A 25,051-nucleotide genomic window follows, 5' to 3' on the forward strand; every position below is an offset into this window, starting at 1 on the left:
GTGCGGAAGCACTTTTTAATATGCGATGTGTCAAATTTTGTAATTAAACTAAGACTATTTAAAATAAATGACGTCCCTTTAATGTTTAGTGTTAAACTAGTATAACCTGGCGGAAATTGTAAATTAACAGACGCTCATTATAAAGTCCGCTCAACTTTCCCAGCAGCCATGAAGGTGATATGTGGCAGCGGCTATTTAAGCTAGCTTGTACAGCTCAAGGCTGCTGGAAGATGCTTTTGAAATCAGGAACACAGCAGAATTGGTGAGTGACAGAATAACCTCTACACATATACAAATATTGGAGTTCAAGTATTGGACTACTAGATGCATGTTAGGTTTGAACGTAACCTGTATAGCTTTGGGGAAATGGTCTAAAATGATGTATGTTATCGCGCGCCATACTTCTGTTTTCCGTGCTTGGCTTGTATTTGCTTTGCTGTCCTCGGTCGGGTTGTTGAAGTAAAAGGACAATATCTCGATAATGACCTCCACTGTTTAGCTGAACGTCGTATGAACTCTAAATATAAGCGGATAATGTTTTAGCAAAGGTCAGGTTGTCTTTTAACAGGAACTTTAGGGTTTGACCGGTGTGACATTAAATTCTGTGCCCCATCAGATTGTGCGACATTATTAGGACCTTCATCCGGCTACTCAACGACTGGAGGGATATTCAGTTATTTTAAATTATAGTTGTATCTCTCTCTTTTTTCGTAGCATGGTGTTATCCCATAATGTTTAATGTCAGGTCGTGGCTGTGAAATTATTACATGAAAATAAATGCACAGTGATGAGTCCTCTGGGGATTTGTGTTATGTTTCACGACGCACAATAAAAAGCTTAGGTCTTTTTATGAAACAAAGTCAAAATGGGGAAGTAGTTCTCTTTAACGCCCTTCCTTTACAGCAACTTCCTTCAGGTTAATTTACGTCGTAGGCCGTTTCTAAACCTGGATTATCTTTTGCTTTCTTGGCCATTATGTTGTAGATTTGCAGCTGCTGGAACCATTGACACAATTGACAGCCAAATCTTTTGCTTTCACAAAGACCGAGTCAAGTTTGACTCTTGAATACTTAAGTGTCCACATTATGGACCCTCCACCATTCTGTTCCACAGTTTAAATGAAGGTTTTATGCACGCATCTTGTGGTTGGGTTTTCTTTAAACCTGATACTGTGATTTCTGGTCCAACTCTATGGTCAGCCTCTGTGGGTGCTAAGGAAGTTCATGTAATTGTTTCTTTACCATCATACTTCACATTAAAATGAAATTATGACACAGTAACTGAAAAATGTCCAACTGATCTAATCTAACTCTGCAAAGATCTGAAAATCACCCACAAGTTAAAAAAATATGATTAGATACAGTTACTGTATACAGTGTTGTGGTATAAATCACACACAAGAACAATATTTGCATTGGTGCTGCTATGAATACTGTGTCACACTGTCACAACCAACCTACAAAAAATAAGATATTTTTTAATCATCTTTATCGTTATCACAATAGTACCACAAAAAATTATAAAATTTGAATTCATGTACATTATTCTTTTGGAATCTGATTGGATCATTTCATCTCCCTTGACAATTCCTCCTGATTAGGCCTGTCATGGTAACGCATTTTGCCAGATGAAAAATTGTATTACAATAGTACTGTTTTGAGACCATTTTCAAGCAATATAATGACAATGGCTTAATAACGCTAGAGCACATTGTCAAAGATCAATAAACCTCAAATTGTAAAGAACATCTGACACTGCAACTGGAAGACATTTTGAATATACAAAATAAATAAACAAAATAGAAACAACAAATAAAATGAATTATGAAATCTCTGTAAAAAAAAGAAAAAAGCGGCTAGTTGAGACCAAAGCACCAGACTGAAGACTTTTCTCATTCAGTTTTTAGTACAAAAGAAGAAATGAAAGAAAAACGCTAAATCATGCAAATAAAAATTATTGAACTCATTTTAATTTATCATGCTATTAGTCGATTTATTGTTTACTACGACTCCTGAGTTGTAAACGACCATTTTTATCCCTTTTTTTTTTTTTAAACCTACAGGTAGGTGGTGACAAGTGACAAAATCCAGCCTACACACCTGCCAACCGGCGAGCCTGGCCTTTGTTGACCTGCTCCTCAGGTAGTTCGTAAGCAGGTAAGGTTGGAGGGGCGGGGTCAGGGCCTCACACGGGATAGGAGAGATGCCTGTGGAGGGCGGAGGCAGCAGCGGCTCGGCTTCGGCCGCACGTCACCCCAAGCAGAAGCGCAAGGCACATAGTTTGTCCATCCGGCGCACCAACAGCACAGAGGAGCGGCCACCGGGCATCCTGAGAGGAGACATGCTGGAGGGACAGGTCAGTGGATGGCGGGGGGTGTCCTAAATTTATTAGGTCTTATCATTTCGAAATGTGAGGTCAAGAAGTTTTTTCTTTTTTTTTTTAAGATGAAAGTGATTGCTACGCTATGTGGCTTTTTATCAGCCGTGACTCTGCAGCACCAGCCTGTTTAACAGCATTTTTAAGGTTTTGTGGTAAGGCAACATTGACGACTTACTTTCTACTATCAGAGTTGAGTTTGTTCCCTTCAGGAAAGGAAAATGTTTAACCCGTACTAACTTAACGCCAGTCGTTACAGAACGTTTACCATCCTAGGCGGTGACGCCTTTAGTTACTCATTTAAAGGGATCGACTGTAACGTTCCTCCACCGCCATAAAGTTGGTGATTAACTCTCTGGAGTCAAACCAGGTTATTTGAATTAAGTCTAGAGTTGATTTAGCTTTCCACACAAATGAAGGACAGAGAGTTTTTGTCTTAGGAGATACTTCCTTAAAGCTTGTTCTGGTGACTTTTTTTTTTTTTACCCCCTTCTTTGCCTCTCGGGCAATAAAAACGACTCTCTGTTTGATTAAGGACGCAGCAGTTGTTAACTTTTAGGAGGCGGCTGCAGTGTGAGACACGTCCACGTTACACGTTTCAGAATCATCATTTATTCCAACAGGTGAAATTGGCAACAGGTGAAAGTGCGCCTCAGCTCTCACTTTCTCCCTTAAACGTAAGGCTTGAGCCACTAAAACCGGAGCTCGGCTTGCCACCGCCGTGTCGTCTCATCAAGTTTTAATACGAGCCGCTTTGTCCGGGTCTGATTAGTCTTTTCAACAGTCCTTTCTTTGCCGCCCTGTGTTTACTTGCACATGCCCAGGCGGCTTTATGAGCCCAAACGCAACACAGAGCGGGTTTTATTCTCCTCCTTTTTTTCTTTTTTTTTTTAATGCTGGCATTATTGACCAAAGTGTGTAGCAGGCTGCAGGTTTAAGAGACTAAAACTAAGGAGCTTATAAGAACCGCCTGTTATTCCCTCATAGGTCTTCCACCCACCCCAGAGCATGGTGACATGTGGTGTTAACGTCACCATGACTAACTCTGGCCTTTTGGTAGGCAAACATTTTGAATCGGTTGTTATAAAATCTTAAGATGCAGCCCTGTGTACGCTCGTAGCATTTTGTGTTTTCATGGGAGCTGTGGTGGAGACTGGTGACCTGGATTTAACTGGGCACCAGCAGCAGGTCGACATGGAGGTAAGGCAGTCATTGTTGTTGCAGCCGTTTGTATTGAAAGTAACCACACTTGTTGTATTTGTCAGGAGACGTCTGCTTCAGGCTGGGTGGGAAGTTTTTTTTTAGTTTTTTTTATTATTATTTTATGACTCATTCACTTTTTCTCTCTGTGGTACCGGTGTGTCATTTATCTTCTGTGCTGCTATTTCTACAAGTGTTACTGTGGCTTTTTATAAGTCTTTATAACCCTTGAAGTTTCTCGCATTTTATCAGGTTACGACAGAAAACGTCAATGCATTCCATCGGGATTTTATGTGATGGATGTGAAATGGTGCGTAATTGCAAACTGGGCAGAAAATAAATAATACTTGGATGAAAAGTGTGGTGTACACTTCTATTCAACTCTCTGGAGTCAAAACTCTCGTTGCAATATTTTTAGGAATTGTCTCCACCAGGTTTTACCAAATGTCAAGTTGTAGCTACTGTGCCGAGCTTTCCCACTGATTTTCTAATGCATTTTGTTCTAATACATAAATGTGCTTTAACTAAACAAAACCACTGCAGATCTAGCTGTATGTTTCGACTTACAGGTTGTTCATTGTTCTGCAGAAAATTGACCCTCCACCTCAGATTCAGATTTTTACACCCAACAGGTGTTTTTCTAGGATTTTTCTGGGTTTGTCTTTGTCTTGAATTTACAAAAAAAAGATTAAGTTACAGGCCTTAAAAAGTCCTGGATATTTGCAGATTTTCCACGATTGATTACATTTAGTTCCATCTTAAATTTGTCTTCTTGTTCGGTTATCATTTTCTCCATCCTTTTAATTTTTTAAATTAACAATAATTAAGTTTCTACTAAAGCTTGTTTGGACAAATAATTAAGGAAACTTCAACTTAGCACATTTATTAAGTGATACATAGTTTAAAGCCTGGACAATAAAACAATAAGATATCTATCATGATACGCCTTCGATGTAATTTTGATAATTTCACTGGCCTCCGATCCAGAACCGCACGGCATTCTGGGGGATGTAGGCAGAGGAAACGCTATCAAAGACAGGTTGAACTTACTGATTCTCTGGTTACCCAGCAACAACCTTTCAGCGTAAAATGCACAACAGCTGTTTCATGTTGCCCCCAACATGCTCGGGCGTATTCCACGGACATAATGCAGACTCAACGCCGACGTCCGCTGGATAAGTCTGCACAAAGGTCAAGTTTTTGCACCCGCGGACTCGTACTTGGCGACGTACAGCCCCCGCACAGGAAACCGTGTTCACACAGCTGACTCACTACCCTAAATGAACTCTGAACTATTGTGTTGTTAAGGTACGGGACCAGCTCATAAAACTTGCTGGTATTCATTCGGTGTGTGGAAAATTGAGGCATTTTGTGACGAGAAATGTAGTCACTGCTGCACTATGAAATCTCAACCGTCCGCAGACGGTGAGCGTGGGGTCTGCGCGGCCCACTAGAAAATGTGTACACACCGTAGGCCTTAGGAGGTGGGAGCTGTTTCGTGTTTTGGCGCGTAATTACCGCTAAAATCAAAAAAGATTGGGATGGAGTTAAAGGAGAAAATGAACAGCTCAAGAGGAAACTGGATAAAAAAGGGAAGGTGATGTCATTAGGTTGACGGCATAACAAACTAATCAATTACCAATGCCGACTGATATAAAATGCGTATATATCATGATGTTTTTCAGTCATACTGCCCAGTCCTAGCTTTCATATTTCCAAGTTAAAACAGCTCATTCCTTTTTAAAAAAAATAATTTATAACATCTTGAAAAACTTCTCTTTCATTTACCTTGTGAAACTTGCAGAAATTCCTGGTTTAGCTTAATTCGTCTTTGAATGAACTCTTAACAATTTTGCTGCTAAAGAAAAGCATCCATCATGATTCTGACGCCACCATGTTTCACTATTGGAAAGGACATGTTACATACAGTTATTTTTTTGTTTGTTGGGATTTTATTTTGTGTTTTCATGGGGAAAAAAAAAACTACATTGGCATTTGTGGTAGCAACATGACAAAAGGTCTACAAGCTTTAGATGTATTAAAGATCTTGGTTAACTCTTGATCTGTGTGTCATGTGTCCAGGACTCCAAGCTGCCCCTCGCTGTGCGGAACAACCTCCTTGACCTGTTTGGCCAAATCGAACGGGAGTTTGAGAATCTGTACATTGAAAACCTTGAATGTGAGTTTACCTCCCTTCCTCCGTCAGGCCTCAGTTGCTGATTCACCACCCGGCGATCTCCGTTCAATCATTAATGCTGTGCCCATGTCGCAGTGCGCCGGGAAATCGACTCTCTCAACGAGCGTCTGACTGGAGACGGACAGGCCATCGAGGGGGGAGACCCCACCAAGGGAGCCCTCAAAGCCAAAGGTGCGACATTTGTTCAAGTTGTCTTTGAAAATATATCCTCACAAGCCAATTACATCAAGTACTGTACTCTTTTTGCAACACAGCTCATTCAAACAAATGGGAGGCTCTATTGGAGCACATAAAGTTTCAGTTTTATTGTCATAGACCAAGATAAAAGCACAAACTACCTCTGAGGTATTGTATAAAAGGGTGTGACGGCCTTAAGCTACACACAGTCTACATTTAAGTTGATCTATAAAAAAAAAAGAGAAAATAATTTAGGATAATTGGCATGAAATGTTCTGCTTCACATTAGGATTACTGGAATAAGAATAAAGTATTTATTTATTTGAAGAGTTCTACAAAGCAGACACCAGGTCAGGCTAAGTGTGGCCATTTATAATGAAACATTTCTTATACGAATTTTGATTTATCCTTGTCTCTGTTAATTTCAGTTAATGATGTTAAATATAACAAAGCCCCAGACAGAATGATTAGAAATGTTATTTTTTACTATTTTGTCCACTATTCGTTCAACAAGAGCATCAGTAAATATTCCTAAATTTGACAATATGACTAAATGCACTTACTGTTTGTAGTTTAGTGATGTAAATCTTATGCCCAAAACTTATTGCAGTGAGGTACAACGCCTGACGAGCGCCACAACAAAGATTTTGTGTGTCTTTTCTGTTATTCTAAGTCTTGCCTCTGTAGCAGTGAAACCAAGCAGAGCGCTTGTCACTCACTGGGGCGTTTTTATTCATGGGTCTTCTGTGTCTGTGTCACACAGCCAGCCACAGCACCAGTCAGCTGTCACAGAAGCTGAAGACAACCTACAAAGCCTCCACCAGCAAGGTACCTGGCACCAGCCATGTTGGGCTGCTCCGCCGAGCACGACGGAGCTCTCGTGTGTAAATATTTGAGCGGCTAGGATTCAGCTTCTCTGATGAGGGGGACGGAAGGAGTGGAAAAGCTTGTTCCACGCCCTCAGAAAGTCAGAACGTAATCCTAGACTGTGAACCGAGAGAGTCTATCCCTTCCAATGAATGCATGCTGTTTATTTTTATATATTTCCCCTCCCCCCACATTAACGTCCACAAAGTGACATTTTAATGTTGAATTTTTTTGCCGAGGGTAGCGCTTGTACGCTTTCCAGGACAAAATAGGCGGAGCTCGCAACTTCAGCGTGCCCACCTGGGAGTTGTGGGGCGGAGATTCATGGGTAACTTCCTGAATGCTCTGTTTGAGCGCTGAGCAGACGGCTGCTGGCTGAGTCGCATCTTAACTGCAGTCTCACCTTGACTCCTCGTCTCTTTTCCACTCTGCGCCCTTCTCAGGAAACGACTTGGTTGGCGGCTGCAGCCGCCAAACGGTGAAGACGTGTGTTTATTTGTATGCTAGAGCCTAAATGTTTCAAACTTTCTGTTGTTCCAAAGTCATGACAAAACAAAGAGCTGGCCCAAATTAATTTGAGAGTCGAATTTAACTAATTAGTCTATTTTTAAGAAAAAAGTCTACAAAAAAAACCCGTTTAATTCTCTTCACTAGTATGTTTTGAAATGAACAACCTTTGGTCACAGTTTGAACCTTGCTTATGCCTTGGGCCGGCCCCTGAACAGGGTAAGACATTACAAAAGAGCTTTACTAATAATTGCTTAAAAATTTCCTTAAAGTTAGCAGCAGATTTTGGTAAAAGCTTTTGATTTTTGCTGTTTTTCCTTCACATTAGTCCAAATATCAGGATTGGTTGCATTGAAGAAATGCCTACAGTTTTTACCATTTAGCACAGCTGCTAGCTTAACCTCTTAAAATGATCTTTTTCTCTTTAATCAAAAAAAGTGTGGAGGTGACTTATTTATTTTTCCAGATTTGTCCTGAATTTTTGGAAATGTATTGGTTGCTTAACAACAAGTATGTCTCCTCCAGACTCAGTTGTGCCGTACCACTTTTTTTTTTAGACATTTTTAGCTGGCATTTGACTTGATTAGTCAAGGAGGACACTGCTTTATTCCTCATGAAGTCAACAAGTTCTTCTGGATGTTGTATATTTCTTATTCTATGGTTAAAATTATGGAGGAATTTCACAGCACAGACGTTGACATAAGTTCCCTGAATCAACTCTGGAGATGCCAATCCTTTGTGCTTACGTTGCATGCAGCTGAACCTCTGAAAGATGGTTCACCTCTCATCCTAAAGACTCCTTCAGTTCTGATCCTATGTTGGGAGCATTCCCAAAGAGAGATTGGTTCATCCCCAACATATCAAAAACTCAAACGCAAACCTCAAACACAAATGAATAGGCAGTTCATTGCTGCCGCTAATATTCTCAATTTCACTTTTGTTGAACACAGCAGCAGCTAAACGTGTAACTAAAAGCCAAGCAAAGGTCTGCCTGCATCTCAAACACGAGGCATGTCGTTTGAGAGAAGCGTGAAAGCGGCCGTCTCTGGCCAACATTAAGTGACAGTGACCTCAACTTTTCACAGGAAGCAAACTCACATATATGACCCTGATACTCTCAACCAATCATCAGGACTAAAGAAGTAAGAATTGGAAGTGAAACCTCGTATTTTAACCCCTAAAAGACTCATTGTACAGTAACAGTACGAGCGCCGTTATGTAATGTCCTCTCTGTGCACTGCTTTCATCTGATGCTGAGTTTACTGTTCAGCTCCTCGCAGCAACAGCCCCACAAAAAACATTTAAGTCAGAAGATGCCTGGTGAACAGGTGATGACTGTTGACGCCTTAAATGATTTATTTCTGTTTTCTTCTAAAGTCTGAAACCTTTTGTTAATTTTAAGGTATAAAACATAAAATGACATGCTTGCTTCTTCTATGTGGTAAATGTTGACATTGCATTTGTTTCGTCTTCACTTGCAGTTGTTTCTGTAGAGAATTCAAAGGTTGCTGAGCAGGAATGACTTGGTCTTTCCTTTTTCTTGGGATAAGTTTGGTACAGAACCGCCACAATTTTACCTTTGTCATGTTTTCTTGTAGATTTAACCAATAAGGTAACATGTTGGGGCACTGAAGGTGGCGCTAAGTGAACTTTCACTTTCTTCTTTCACCTTCTCCAAAATGTTCCAGCGCCCGACACAATTTTTAGCGCCCATGGTAAAGATGTTTTTTTTTTCTAGATCTTTCTAGAGGAAGGATAATCTTCTTGGGGTTTTCTTTTTTTTTTGTTTATGTTTCTTGGAGGCAATGAGGTTCCAGGTCCACATCATTACAGAACCAAACCATACCAGTTCTGCCTCGTTTTTTTTTTTCAGTTTTTTTTTTTTTTTTGACCATAGAGGCAGCATCTAATGCTTACGATGATTTGGTTACCCTGATATGCCACTGTTGCTTACAGTATAGATTTAAGTTACCATGCAGATTAAACATTTTGATTATTGTGGTTGATTGAACCTTTTCATTATTCCATACTAACTGTATTTATGCAAGTGAATTGCTATATTCTTTTCCTGACTTGTGAAGCTCAACAGGTGCTTTGCTTCAGTGGAGAGTTGTCTTCTCTTTTTCCCATTTTGAAAACTAAGTGCAATTAGACTCTCTACAGTGTCAGACGTTTACGACAGGAAGAATGGAGAGTCGTGCATTCCTTGATATACGTAAAAATGTAAAATGCTTATTGCATTTCTCTCATATGGATCAAAAGTGTCACCAGTGGTTTGCCTCAAATTTGTATGTACAAGAGTTTCCCATTCCCACGTAAGGAATAAATAAGCTAAAAGGTTTGATTTATTTTATTGTAATACTTTATTCACATCTTTACCTGGGCTGCTCATGAGAGTCGAGGGTTCTGTAGATACTGGTAATCGGACCAGGGGAGAACTGCTCCGTGTGTCTCTCATTCTGTTATTTTGTACTCAGCTGTGCAAAATGGTATTTTGTTGTTTTTTTTCTTAACATAAATATATTCATCCGAGTGCAACCAAATCCTGATCTAGATGGAGAAACTGAATCCAGTTAAAAGACTAAAAAACAAAAAGAGAGAACAAGGGATCAAGGGAGGACAGCATAGATTAACCTCCTGTTAGACACGTCTGCTATCTATTCCACAGCTGATGCATCAGAATGTTGAATCTAATGTTACAATAAACTGAACTGGGTTAAAACTAATAATACGCACTAACTCTGGGTTTGTTGGTCTGCTTGGTCACTTTTAACTAGAATGACCCATGCTGCTGCTGCTGCTTCTTCTGTTTTTTGTTGTTGTTTTTTTTAAATTGGTTCTGATGTGGGCCAGCTGCCGGGGATTGAAGCCTGCTGATCTTGTCATGTGCCTCAGCTGTTGCGGCTCTGTGAAAATAGAAGTCAAACCTTCCTCTTGAGATTGTTTCTGTGTGGGGGGGCCCTGCAGCAGCAAAGGCCGACGCGCAACCAGAGCACGCGATATTTTTAGACATGTGCCCGTCTTATTTGGAGCTCCTGCCGCGTAAGCAGAGCCGACGTTAATATTTGAGATCAGAAAAGTCAGGCGCGCACACTCGGCTTTCTCTGTTTAAGACTTTGGAGTAGAATAGGTTAACGGGGTTTTGATGTTTGAAGAACTCCAGCTCGCGTGTGCAGATCTGATCTCGTTAGAAACGCCACGGGAAGCAGAAGTCTTCGAAATGCATTTATAGCCGTCACCGTCTGTGAGGGTGCAGCAGAGCTGATTTTAGGTTTTTCACCAGGCTCTGATCTAAAGTTAACCTGCTGCGGTGGAAAAAGCTGCAAAGCTGACCTTTACCCACAGAAGGTGACCAACTTTGCCCTACATACCAAACACCATCTTATCTGTTGTTCTGCTTTGCAGAAAGCAACACAATGCAATCAAAACGCATTCAGCACATAAACAGTTATCTGTTAAATCAACGGTTTCTTTAGAGTATTAATATGCAGCTCAACTAATCCAATTACAAATGCTTGTTTGTGTGTTTTTTTGTGTGTTGTTTTTTGATGGTGCATGCACTATATGTGTAACCATACAGTAACTCTGAGAAGTATGTACACCACTTTTAACTTCTGTTTTGTCTTTTATGGTGGTAGGCCAGCAGGAAGCAATGAATGACTCTGAAAGGGGGGGGGGGGGAGGAAATTCAAAAATAACATTGATAAATAACCAATACTACCCTAACCTTTCAATAGATTTAAGGTCTACAAATACTTTTTCAAGGTGCTGTAAATGGTTGCACTGTATGCAGATTCTAAACTCGTTTTCTTCTGTTCATCAGTCCCTTGTCTCTTCCTCTCCTCTGCAGATCGTCTCCAGCTTCAAAGCCACCACCGGCTCCCGCGCCCTGTGCCAGCTGCTCAAGGAGTACGTCGGCCACCGGGACGGCATCTGGGACCTCAGCGTCACCCGGACTCAGCCCGTGGTGCTCGGCACCGCCTCTGCCGGTACACGGCTCAACCAAAAGGAACCTCTTTCTTCGAGCCAGAACGGCTTAAATCTCCGTGAAGTTGAAATGATCTAATTTCCCTGTCCTCTGTCCTGACAGATCACTCAGCTCTGCTGTGGAGCATAGAGACGGGGAAATGTCTGCTGAGGTATGCAGGCCATGCAGGATCAGGTATGTATATATATATATATATATAAAAAAAGAATTTGTTATGCTTTATCGTCCTTCTTTATGCATAAGAAATAATCTTTCTGTCACTTCTGGAAGAAGATCTGAAACTTTCATGATTTTTCATCTCTGTTGCAGTCAACTCCATCAAATTTCACCCCACCGAGCAGATGGCACTCACAGGTATGGATTTGAATTCATAAAAGATTATTATTATTTTTTTTAAGATTTAAGCAGAATCTGTGTCAACAGGTTTTGATATTTCCTGCCGTCTCCAGGAGTAAGTGGGCGGGAATCTGTGTTGACGAGCTTTTCTTTGTGTTTTCGCTCAGCCTCCGGAGACCAGACGGCTCACATCTGGCGCTACATGGTGCAGCTCCCGGCGCCGCAGCCGCCGCCAGATGTCAGCGTAAGTAGCTTCGGACTGAGATTTTTGCTACAAGCAAAAAAAAAGATTTCAAGGGCGCGAGCTGAGAGCTTCTCGTTTCTGGCGTACATTTGGAAGCAGATATTCACCTAAAACTTGGAGAAAGACGCGCAATCTTTTTATTTCTGTTTGATAATAACTCGCTTAGTAGAATTGCGTTTAACTGCATCCTTAGAGTCTTAAATTCACGTCTCTAAAATCAAGGCCTTAAAATGTCTAAGTTTTTCTTTTTTGTTTTCTTTTAAAAGTTTGCCTTAATTATGTTTATCAACGGGTAACGGCAGGTTTTTTGTTGTTGTTTTTTCCTCATGGGATTTTGCATAAGGCAACAATTTCCATCGCGTTCAGACTTCATTACGTTGCTACTGCTAAGTATCTGCTAATTTATCTTTGCTAACTAGCTATTTTTGTGCCTATCATGGGTAAGTTCAAAATCCAAACACTCTGTTTAGTTTCATCACACCACCGAATATGTCTCCAAAAATTAAGATGAATAATTGCTATTCCTATTGTGTTTATGCTTGCTTTTAATTGCTAGAACAGATGAAAATGGCGCCTTTGGATATCTGGAAATTGTCCACAATTCTCTTTCAAATGTATTAACTGATTTATTTTGATTCCTCTTTTTTTGCCATGTATTTGAGATATAGCCATACAAAATATCCACAGGCGTCTCCGGTGAAGTCAAATATTTTGAATAAACCCGTCAGTATATTTAAAAAGTGTAATAAACAAATGGAGGAATACACTAAGATCAATAGCAGTCTTGTTTTAGTTAAATTCCTCTTTTTGATGAATGTAAAACAATAATTTAAAAATCTGTGGAAAAAAACCCAAAAACATTTCTCTCTCATTATTCTGTCTTTGAACCCAGAAATAGTTTTTGACAATAACTGACCGAAAACCAGGGAGGTTTAGTCTGTTCACTGTCTGTACACACACACACACATCTGCTTTCAACTGTATCTTGTCCTTCTGCAGGCTCCATGCGACGATGACCAGGATTCATCCGACAGGGAAGAGGGCGAGGTGGACGGAGACGGTCCCACTGAGGTCCCCACAGTCCGGGTTGCCACAGCAACCATGAAGAGCCACCAGGGCGTGGTGATCGCAGCCGACTGGCTGGTGGGGGGCCGACAGGTGGTGACGGCTTCGTGGGACCGCGCCGCCAACCTGTACGAGGTGGAGACGTCCGAACTGGTTCACACTCTGACCGGTATGAACTGTCTGGTGGTTTGGGTCACTGTACAGCAGAGGGAAAATGTTTTAGTGGATACATTCTGTACGGGACATTCAATCCTGAGTGGAAGATTCAGTTGGACGGCGGACAAAATGTTCTGTTCGTGGCCTCTTTAGCTTTTGTTCAAGGAAATGTAAATAAGAGAAAACATGTCCATAACAGGTGTTATATTAAGTTTATGACAGTATTATGTTTGTAAGATTTGCACTAGAAACTGGACCAAAAATACTTGGTAAGATTTTGTGTTTTTGCTGTGTTCTCTTAGCAGAAACGAGCAAGTGGGTTAGAAATGATGGAAAGATTAGTGAACAGGGCTGAAAACAAATGAGAGAAACAGATTTCAGATTCTGAAAATGTTAAAAAAAACATTTGTTGATCTATAATCATCCACATCCTAATAAAAGATTTTGAAGTGTGTGTCTGTAATGTTACCAAAGGCCAAGCGGTTTACGGGGTGCGAGTACCTCTGTGAGCCTCTGTGTGTGTGCGCTCACAGAAACGACAGAAAAGCCAGATGGGAATCTGTTGTCGGAAATTATTTTGTTGGTGTTTGTTCAGGCCATGACCAGGAGCTGACCCACTGCTGCACCCACCCCACCCAGCGCCTGGTGGTCACCTCATCCAGGGACACCACCTTTAGACTGTGGGACTTCAGGGACCCGTCCATCCACTCTGTCAACGTCTTCCAGGGACACACAGAGTGAGTCCACATCTTTCTTTTTTTTCCCCTCCCTCTCTCTCTCACAGGTTGTATTTTTTTGTGTTTTTTTGGGGGGGGGGGTTGTATTCTATTGTGGCTTCAGGGTTTGAGAGTCAGTCCTCCCATTTCCTCCACACATCCATTTGCCTGCAGCCCAAACTTTTGGTAACACTTTATTTGGAGGGGTGTGCACAAGACTGACATGACACTGTCATAAACATGACATAACACCTGATGAACATGTATTAGTCTTCATGAATGTTTGACTGTTGTCATGAAGTGTCTTTTGGTAAATAATGACACTTTGAATGTAAAGTTGTACTAAAATTAGCATAAAAAGTCCATTAAAAATGCCAACTTTGCATTTGCATATATTAAGTTTATGACAGTATTATGTGATTCAGTTATGCACACCCCGTCATATAAAGTGTTACCAAACTTTCAAACTTTGAACCTTTATTGCTGCCAATTTGCAGCCAAGTGTCCACTAGGTGGTGCTGTCTCCTCCTCCAGTTCTTTTTTTCCTCTTTCCTTTAGCATTAATCTGCAGACCTTATTGCTCTAAGCCAAATCCTCCACTTGCCTTTCATTCATTACTGAGCACTTCTCTTCACGCTGACAGTTTGCGTCTCTGTTTCCTATCACTACCTCTCCTTCTCCCCCGCTCTCCTGCTCATTTATCTGTCCGTTTCAGTGCTAATCCCCCCACTCTGTGTAATTTGGCTCTTCGCTCGCTGTTAACACTCAATTGCAGCCGCCCGTTTCAAAGCGACGGCTGTCAGGCTCGTCTGTGGCTTTCAGCCGCGCTGCTCTTTAAAATCCGTAATGGGGGGGGGTAGTGTTTTCGTGTGTGTGTTTATGCGCATGCCTACACGCGTCCGCTGGCTGCTGCTCTCTGGCAGCCTTTGATTGCAGGCGAGGGATTACGTCGAGCTCATTACGTACAATCCCAACATGAATAATTCCAGCAGATCCCAGACTAATTCCCTCCCATAGACAATTGCAGTAATGAGATTAGACTCCAGTGTTTCACAGTTAACATCCCCGCCTCCTCTCCTCTGTCCTTATGTCCTTCCCATGAGGCCTCTTTAGCCTCTCGCCCTTCCTGATGTGTTCAAAGCACCAAACCCACCAAAACCTGTAAATACGACACAGATTTCTGTTTTAGAAACAACAAAAATCATTCATCTGCTGCTTATTAAATAATCATGTGCTTGAATTAACTACTGTATTATTCAACTGCTAACTTGGAGCAGGTTGAGGCTTCATTTTACTGCTGCTAATTGTAGGAATTGTCCGTCTGAATACTGTTAGCTGACCTGTAGGCCTGTCATAACAAAGTTTGCTGGATGATAAATTGTCCCAGATGTTATTGCGATAAACAATAGTATTATTGTTTTGACACCATTTTCAAGTAATATAATGCTAATGGCAAAGTTATGCTAGAACATATTCTTTAAGATCAATAAACTATAAATTCTAACAAATATTTAACAGTGGAACTGGAAGAGATTTTCAATGTCCAAAAATAAACAAACAAAACAACAGAAACAACAAATAAAGTAAATTATTTAGTCTCTGTAAACAAAATTGTCCTTCAATAAAAGGCTAGATGAGACCACACTGAAGACGTCTGTCATCCAGTTTTTGGTAGAAAAATAAAAATAATAAATCATTCAAATTGAAATTAGACAATTCATCTTAAGTTATTAGGCTATCAATTGACTTATTGCTTATTGCGACAGGTCTATCAATGAGTTTATTATGTGTGGTAATTTGAAAAAGATGCCAGTAATAAGGGAGGAGAAATGTATCCACAGGTACATCTAAAAAAGTAACATTATTAAGTTACAAAGTTCTGAAATGGGCCGAAATGATGAATCGCATTAATGATGATTAATCAGTTATTGACATGATCGTCAACTAATTCAGTAATTGAGCCAAAACTGTACAAAAAATGTAAAATATTACAAAAAATATTTAGCATTTAACATAAAAAAATTCTTTTTTTTGTCTGTAAAAATGTCCGACCAGAACTCCTCACATGACATAGTTTTAGCTTCACCTGGTTCAAATTCTGTATTATTAAAAAAAAGAAGCAAAATCTCCTATTATAGGCAACCTTTACCTCACTGATTATTAATCGTTAATGGAAATATTAATCAAGAAATCTATAAATGATAAAGGAATGCTATTGCTGCATTTTAGACGATAAAATTTTAGTTTTTCTTATTTAAAGTGGAATGTAATTATTTGTTTGCATCTTGTAATGTATTTCTAATACTGTGTTTAAAAAAAGGCATAAATGGTTAAATAAAAAATCAGCAGAAAACGTCATTACTCATCTGAATAATAGATTTGACATTCGAATTTTGAGACATTGTGGAGTTTAATGATCTGGAAGCCATAATCATCACGGCTTGTAGTCTTTTTAGTCCTTCTTATACTTAAACCAAAAATACATGAAGTAGCTCGGGGAAGAAGCAGCAGCTTATAATATCTCCACAAAGTTTGGATGAGGACCAGATGGTTCATCTTGAGTTCGAAACGTTCGAAACTTCAATCATGTCCCTTTATTTTTTATTTAAGTAGTCTGAAATGTGCTGTAATAAAATGCGTAAAATGCAGCAGATTTAGCCTCTCCCATTAAAGATGCTGATGAATTTCTGTTGATGTTCCCCAGTCAGGTAGAAATTCTTAAATGAAGTTGATATTTTAGACTGGGCACAGGTTGGATCCATCCTTTGGGTCCTAAAAGGTCACTTCCTGATCCAGTTTGTCGCTACTTGTTAGCTGCGAGCTACATCCGCTGCTCTCTCTCGTTTCCCAGGATCTTCCTTATGGCATAATGTTGCAACATGACTGACATAAACACGGCAGCATTCCTTTTGAAACGCTGCAGTCGCAGAGATGAATGAGAACGGTTTAATAGAGGCAGCGCAGGCTGAGAGCCGGAGGAGGGAAGAGGGGGGTGAAAGCCTCTCGTTTCCACCGCCTTCACCGGCAATTACGCCTAACGCTGGCTGACAGCGGAGCGCGGCGGCTAAAAGTGCAGCATCCACCCTCCGTCCCACCGCCCCGCCATAATTGCAGTGTAATGACAACGGCGCGCGAGCTAACAAAACGGCCGAGAGCAAACGAGAAACGACAGCGCACTTGCTCTACAAACGGGATGCCATGTCGGGTTTGTCTCCCCTCTCGTCGACGGCTTCCTCAGACATTCTGATTGCGCTCCACAGAGAGAGAGAGAGAGAGTGTGTGTGTGTGTGTGTGTGTGTGTGTGTGTGTGTGTGTGTGTGTGTGTGTGTGTGTGTGTGTGTGTGTGTGTGTTAGAGGCAGATCTGATATCTCGTCTCTCCTGAGGAATACTCCAGCACTTCAGGGACCGTCAGTTTTGCTGCAGCGCTGGAGAATTAACACAAAGCTGCAAAAGCACTTAGTCTCCATCTGACTGGTTTCATTTCCACCTTTAGCTTTTATCTTTAAATACCAACAGTTTCAGATCCATATGATTCGACATCAGAGTAGATAAAAATGCTCCGTTCGTCCTGAGGAGTTAAAAACTCACCAATTCTCTAGAGAATTGGTGATTGTCAACTTTTCAAAAAACTTTAAATTGCCATAAGAAAAAAAAATAAAATTTTTGATTAAATTTGGTCAGTGAGTTGTCAAACAGTTTAAGCAACCCAAACTGACCAGGCTAAGATAATCTATTAGAGAAGTAACGGTTTGCATGTCTATATGCAAAAGGCCATCTAGGGCAAATAAAAAAACCATCACCACACATCAGCCTGAGTAAACTATATTTACTTTGACACATGGTGATGGCAGCATCATGCTGCGGGTTGCTCTTCTTCACTTGTCCAAGACTTTCTCTTCATCTATTGCATAGAATCCCAATTAAATCCATTTGGGTAGTGACCTTTAACATGTTAATTTTGTTTATTTAATTAGATATTTTTTAGTGTGTTTTTAACACGATCAATCAAAAACAAACAAAGGTTCCCACTGGAACCTTGTGTTTGCTCGTTTCTGGTACGCCCATAGATCTGATGCACAAGCTTGTTTTGGCCCTCTGAGAGTTCATTTTTGGTTTAACAACAGACTGAAAACATAAACAACTTTGTACATTTGTCTACTTATTCAATAATTTAGCAGCAAAAAAAGAGTTTCTTTTAAAATAGAAAAGCATTGTTTAATTTGTCAGTGTATAGGGCTTGATTAAAATGCAGTTCCTGCAATTAAGCAATTAAGACGCCGCAATTTACTCAAATAAAACTCGTATCGGACTCCCAGCAGTAAAATGCACTCGGCTTTGATACAGTTTAGAAATTCCTTCATGACAGGATTGCATGAATTTTTGGTATATACAATATTTAAAAAAAATTAAAAATCTCACTTTTTCTCCACTACTGTCAGTGAGACGCTTTCACATCTGTATTTTTTTTTTTACCTCGGGTCTTTCAGTCTCTTGACCTTGGCTGTCAGAGACCAGCCGAGCATTAAGTACCACCGAACTCCCCCCCCCCCCCCCCTTTTTCCTTTCTCACCGTCGTCGTGAGAAACCCTTTAACCTTAATCAACCTTATAATCAATTACCTTGTCTGATTACGCTGCGTGCTCACCTCCCATCATCCCCTCCACGCCGCTTGTATTCCCAGCTGGGCTGTACCCTTCAAAGTCAGGAGGCGCCTGTGTCGGCGCAGCACTTTCCTTGAGCCCCAAACCTGGCCCCTTTAATGGGGCCAGGTTTGGGTGCCTAATTAGCCCGTGATGCCATGTCAGTTTGAATTAAGGGGGTGCTTCATTTAAGCAGGACAGACTAGATGGTGAAGCTGAAAAGAAGGAGAGGTGTGATGGAACACTATTTACTATAATTATTCCCCTCTTTTTCTTTTCTTTTTGTACGTTTCACTCCATGAAGGCACGGGAACTAAAGGGGAAAAGCCGAACGTTTGTGTTGGTGAACAAAATCACGAACGTATAAGAATAAGCAAGTTGTTGCAGGTCTGATTTCTTCTTTATGTTTTAGACTTTTTGTTTCTAATTTTCTGGGTTCACCGCTGCGCGTTTGGACAAACGTTCCCTCTGGTTCCTGCCCTCTCAGTTCGGACAGTCGTGTGTAACAGGACTGACCGCAGGTCCTTCACACCCACAGCATCGCCATGAGGCTGCGGCTCTTTGAGGATAATTAGACGACATGAGTTACGACAACATTTCATTTTCCCTTTGGAATGAATAAGGGATGAAGGGAATTCAGTCGTGACAAATAATGGATCCGATAGTCGAGTTCTGAAGCTTGTTTGCGTTCAGTTCTTTATAGAAATGGAATCTGTGGTTTCATGTTCATCATATCAAGAAGAAGAAAATATTGAGACTGTGATGTTGGAAGCCTAAGAGGATGAAAAACCATGTGAACCAAACGCTGTAAGAGCAGATTTTGTGTTGCTGGTAATGAACAATAGTTTTGTTGTTTTTTGTTTTGCTATGCTAAGAGACACACACACACACATATATATATATATATATATATATATATATATATATATATACTTTTAAATAATAAGGAAAAGGGAAGTACTCTGCCTCTCACCCCAACATATCTTGTAAAATAAAGGTATTCGTAGCTTATTTGTAATTTATTTTTTGCTTTATTCCCCCTGAAGTAGATCAGGATTTAAAGGAACTTGTAATCAGCGATCCATCACCTCCTGTTTACCTGTGGTTAAAAAATGAGACGCCTGTTAGCTACTCTTCAAAACAGGAAAGGGAAGAAAACATGTCCTAATATGGCAGATGTGATTTGATTTGATTATATTACAGTAAAATAGCTTCGTTGCATCCCAAACACGTTTTGTGAATAATTTTTTTACAGCCGTCGCGTTCTGACAAGCGAGAGATCCACCCTTTCTTCAAGGACTGAGGTCTAAAGCGAGGTTTCCTCTGAGTTTTGCTTCATAAGTGACGTGTTTTCTCGTCTTCCTGTCTTGACCGTCCCGCTCTGTCCTGCTTCTGCAGCACCGTGACGTCCGCCGTCTTCACGGTGGGGGACAACGTCGTCTCGGGAAGCGACGACCGCACCGTGAAGGTGTGGGACCTGAAGAACATGCGGTCGCCCATAGCAACCATCCGCACCGACTCGGCTGTCAACAGGTGGGTGAAAGGCGCCGATTTTAGAACTTGTCATGTTGTAGCGTGTAATCCAGGACCAGACCCAGCAGAGTCGCAGATTATTAATGCATTACGTCTGTTTGGCATGAAGTTTGATATTAATATTTACATCTGCTATAGTTTTTTTTTTTTTTTTTTGTGGGTGTAGGGATAGATAATAAAAAAGGTGAAAATATCTCCCAGTTTTCAGAAGTGTGGATTTTGTTTAAAGAAATAAGAAGTCAAATTTCATTTCCTGTTCACTGTTGTATTTTTATTAGAGCCGTTTCAATCTAATTGCAGCAGTCTGATGTAAGCATCGAGTTTGTAACGCTCCTCCAATCTGAAACAAAATCTAAGAAAACTGTTGAAACACCGAGTTCCTTTAAATCGAGACTAAACACTGAAAACATCATGAATTGTAATCCGTTTTCCAACTTTTCACCCCTTTATTTTGTCCCTGCGATGTATCGTTTCTCACTCGTTTTTATTTTGTCGGCTCGGATGGGAATTTGTGACCCTTGGAATAACTTTTAAACTCTTAGTTTAAAGTATATATATATATATATATATATATATATATATATATATATATATATATAATCTTTTAGATCTTTTTTCCCCAGAGATCTGCTTTACAGTGCAATGTTGTGTGACGTTTCAGGATAAGCGTCTCGGCCAACCAGAGGATCATCGCCCTGCCGCACGACAATCGACAAGTCCGCCTGTTCGACATGAGCGGGGTGAGGCTGGCCCGACTTCCACGCAGCAACCGGATGGTAAGGAGAGGACGAAAGAGGGACGAGGAATCACATCTGCATCACAAAAACCTTCATAAATATCTCTGTGTGGTGTGTGTGTGTGTGTGTGTGTGTGTGTGTGTGCAGGGTCACAGGCGAATGGTGTGCTGCACGGCGTGGAACGAGGAGAACCAGGCCTGCAACTTGTTCACCTGCGGCTTCGACCGGCAGGCCATCGGCTGGAACATCAACATCCCCGCCCTGCTGCAGGAGAAGTGACCCATCCAGAATCTGCCCTTTTTATTTAGCATGGACTGTGACTTGTGCCATTTCTGTGTGGAAGTACATTTTCGGTTTTGTGTGTGTGCAGGTGGCTGCTCGCGTCACCTTGTTTTTTTTTTTTTTTTTTTGCCAAATAGCTTCTCCTGCATGCTAGACGACCTCGGTTTGCAGACGTTGCTTCAAAAGCAGTCGGAGAACAATCTGTAGAGTATGTATATAAGATGTTGTGGCCTGATTAAGTGACAGATTCAGTGTCTTAGCCGCCTTCTGGGAGATGCAATTTTGTTAAATATGGCAGAGCTTAGAGATGTCTTTATCCTTCCGGAGCGTTTCCTGTCACAGAACCAAACATATCGCGACGTACGTCTGCCACGTCTTAAAACGGAGAGCTCAGCAGACGGAGATCCGGACCCCCGCCTCCTCTCTTCAGTCCGTGATTAGCCTTCGTGTTTCCAGATCTCACTTTCTGTTACTTGCCTTGTTCTATGTTTACATAGGAGACTTTTTAATATATAGACGGAGGTTTATTCTGGCAAGACGAAGAGGTTGTTGAAGAGCGAAGCAATAATGGGGAAACGACGGCATTTAACCAGTCCACCGATCCTCCAGCTGTCTGTGAGAGTCATTAGAAGACCCAACGTGTTGCTGCGCTAGGGGCCCACATAAGTTTGCGTACGGTCATCATGCAGTAGAGCAGGATGAAGGGTTTTTAAAAACAACATTTGGGGGCGCTAGCTTGAATTTACAGAGGCTTTTTAAAGTCGTTGACACCACATGGGCAGATGATAGTTTCCCGGCACAAACTCTGCATTGAAGCAGGTCAGGGACAGAGGTTTGACTTGTTTGTACACCAATCGGCTCTATCCAGTTATCATCTGGTCTGAACACTCCGTTGTATCTGAGTTGAGCCAAATCTTCACCATCATGTGGAAGGAAATCAGTCAGAATGTTGAAGAACAACCCAAGACCCAACGAGGCCCAGGCGCCGCCGTCCACAGTGATGGTAGTTTGATATCGGTGACCATCGGCGATGAAAGCAGCCACAGATATTCTCAGATGAGTCACAGGTTGAGTTGAAACGTATTTGGAGAGCTGAACAGTGGCTCGCTCCAAACATGGACGCAACTGGGTTTTCACCAAGGCAACGATCCCAATCTGTGCTTAAAGCTGCAGTATATGCCTATTTGTTTTAAAAAAAGTTTTTTACATATTTGTTAAAATTTTTGCTATGTTGTGAGAGTATAACATGAGCCAGATATTCCACCTTCTCCCACTGTTTCTGCAGCCAACACAACAACCAATCAGAGCCAGGAGGAGAGTCTTAGCACTGTCAGTCAAGCTCATGTATGCGCTGCTTATGTCCTTCCCTATTGCTAAACTACAGCAAGTTTCCCCCCAACATAGCCTGTCATAAATGCTACAGCTAGTTAGCATTGCTACTATGATGAAATATAAATAGTTTTCCAGGAACAGTAAGGTATTTCTCCACCATTAGCACACTGAGCAGCAAATAGACGAGCTTGATTGACAGCGCTGGTTGTTTTTGACTAGGAGCAGTTCAATTTGCAGATGGCTATAAGAACTTGTTGGTTTTTTTCGCATTTTTTAAAAATTTATTTATTAAGACAATCCGTCTCATATTATACTGTTACAATACTCTTAACAGACTATCACCAAACCCAACATATTTTCTATACATTTACATTCTGCTGCTTTAACAGCCAGGCTGATGCTAGGAAACCAAACGAGCTAAAATAAACCGTCATAATAAAATAATCCAATCAGGATTATGCCAGAGTATCAATTGCTGCAAAGACATGTAGTTCAGGTGCAGATTTCTTTGTGACCGTTGACCAAATATTTTGCTCCTAACAATACTGCAAATTCAAACTTCTGCACTCTTGTTTTTAAAAACTCACTGAAGTTGGATGTTGAATTATCAGCAGCTAAAAACCATCAAAATAAAAACATTCACGCCGACAGCAACGTCACGATGGCCGTATGTAAACCTCTGACCTGAACTGGACTCGCTCCTCATTTTGCCACCTCAGAACTTGTGTTGCTGTTAAGTCATGAGCCCAAAGTGAACTGATGTGGTTGGTGTATGTGTGTGTGCTTCAGTGGTTTTCAGCTCTGTGCTGTGTTGCACCTATCTGTCTGTTTTTAACACAAAAAAGAAACAGAAGCAATACTCAGCTCCTTAATGTTACTCATTCACAGAGTGGTGATGTTTGTTTTAAACCAGGTGACTGTGTCTTTAAAAGACACTGGATTTTCGTCAGCAGGGTACTGTGCTCCACCCGATTCCTGAAACATGCTGTATGTTACATGTGCAATGTCCTGAACTGAAGTCATGCTGTTTTTTTTTTTTATTATTATCTCCTTCAGATATTTAACTTATTCCAGTGCTGTAAAACTCCATAAAACTGCCTGTACATGTGACCGGTGTAGATCCGTGTGTTCAGAACGCACTGCTGTTTCCTCCAACAATAAGAACCAGGATCACATTGTAAAGTAGCATGAACCTGAAAAATGTTGGACCTGAATTAAAATGCCTTACTACTGCATCGAGGACGGCGTGTGACTTTCATCCGTCTGTGGCTCCTCCACATGTTTAATAAGTAATTGTGCTTCAGACAGGTTTGCTTTGTCCGTGTCTCTCGTTGGGGTAGCGGTGGGGCCTCGTGCCCGGTGCTATCGGCCTCCGCAGGCGGAACGGTAAGTTCAGAAAACGCAGCGCTTCTGAATAACCAACCTGGAGGAAATCAGATTGTCAGATTGATACATTAAATTACAGCCAGACTGCGGGAGTAAAATCTACATTTCTAAAGTGGATCAGCTTTTGGCTCACTGTAGTGAATTTATATTCGCCTAACTTCATTATGCGGTCATCTTTGCATACTTTATTGTGATGGCTGTTTCTCCCTGACACTTTCCAATAAAAAAAAAAGATGTGATTTCCTTTTGCTACCGCCGCGTCTCTCTCATCTTATTCATCCCACACTTTTTGATTCACTTCAATGAGGCTGGTATCTCTCAGAAAATTATATTTTTATTCATCTGCAAACCTGGAACTACTGATGTCTGTTCATAAGGATTCTTCCTCATTAAGAGCAACGTAAGCGTAACCGTCTTTCGGGTTAAAGTTTCTCTTAAAACATCAAAATAGGGAAACACTTGTACATCTAAGAGATGTTTAGGGTCGCAGAGGCTCCATCACAGCTCTTGAATTAGTTTAAGGCCTGGGTTTGAACTGAGCCATTGCAACACATCTTATTTTATTTTCCAGCCTCGGTTGCTGTTTTTAAAGGGTTAGAGTCCAGAACTCACTTTCAGGCCATCAGATAACAAATGACTCATTTTTGACATCTAGAACACAAAACACTTAATACAATCAGTCTATAGGTGCCAAAACAAACCCAGATCATTATCATTAGTGCACCACCATCAGCTGGTTCATTTCCATGGTTCCCCAATCTGGAAATTAAAAAAATTCTGAGTTGTAGTTGCAAGTAGCGAACACTGTTAGAGCTATGCTTAAAATAAGCCATTTACCATTTTATCTGCTTTCAAAAAATATCTGGAATAAAAGCGAGCTACACAAAAGCTTCATTGTGTACTTCAATGGAAATCTTTAATTTCTCCAGGGTTTTTCTTTTGTAGTGGAGCTGGGCTCCGACAAAAAGATTGAGAACTGTAAAACACTCTCCATGTCGGTGCAGGATTATGGTGGAACCTTGCAGCACATGTCCGCGTTGTGGCGCATAATGCCTTCATGTCGCTTTTATTTTTTTTTTAAACTACTGTTAGCAATAAAAACTAACGACATACCGACAGAATAAAGCGCGGAGCGCCTCTCTGCCCCCAACCATTAGGTTAGAGCTGGTTCAAATGGTCAACTATGGAGTTTATTGTGGCGGGGAGAGCTACCCCTGGCTGTAGGGGGGAAGGTGGGGTCGAGGTGTAGCTATCTCCACCGGTCTCCTCGTTCATCCTCCAGGCTAATTTGCCCGCTGGTCTGTGCGCCAC

The 25,051-nt window shown here is 41.0% G+C and overlaps 1 protein-coding gene across 1 annotated transcript; it reads left to right on the forward strand.

The window, feature by feature from the left end:
- LOC102226007 (WD repeat-containing protein 37-like) lies at positions 1-23,589 on the forward strand. The gene is made up of 14 exons (XM_023326277.1): positions 1-262; positions 2,063-2,355; positions 5,659-5,755; positions 5,849-5,944; positions 6,714-6,778; positions 11,175-11,313; positions 11,415-11,486; positions 11,622-11,666; positions 11,816-11,892; positions 12,892-13,126; positions 13,709-13,850; positions 19,869-20,003; positions 20,665-20,779; positions 20,888-23,589. Exons 2-14 carry the CDS (start codon positions 2,203-2,205, stop codon positions 21,017-21,019), a joined length of 1,503 nt encoding a protein of 500 aa, XP_023182045.1. The 5' UTR covers positions 1-262; positions 2,063-2,202; the 3' UTR covers positions 21,020-23,589.
- Positions 23,590-25,051: the final 1,462 nt, after the last annotated feature.

The sequence above is a fragment of the Xiphophorus maculatus genome, chromosome 21 (genome assembly GCF_002775205.1).
Source record: "Xiphophorus maculatus strain JP 163 A chromosome 21, X_maculatus-5.0-male, whole genome shotgun sequence".
Taxonomy (NCBI): Eukaryota; Metazoa; Chordata; class Actinopteri; order Cyprinodontiformes; family Poeciliidae; genus Xiphophorus; species Xiphophorus maculatus.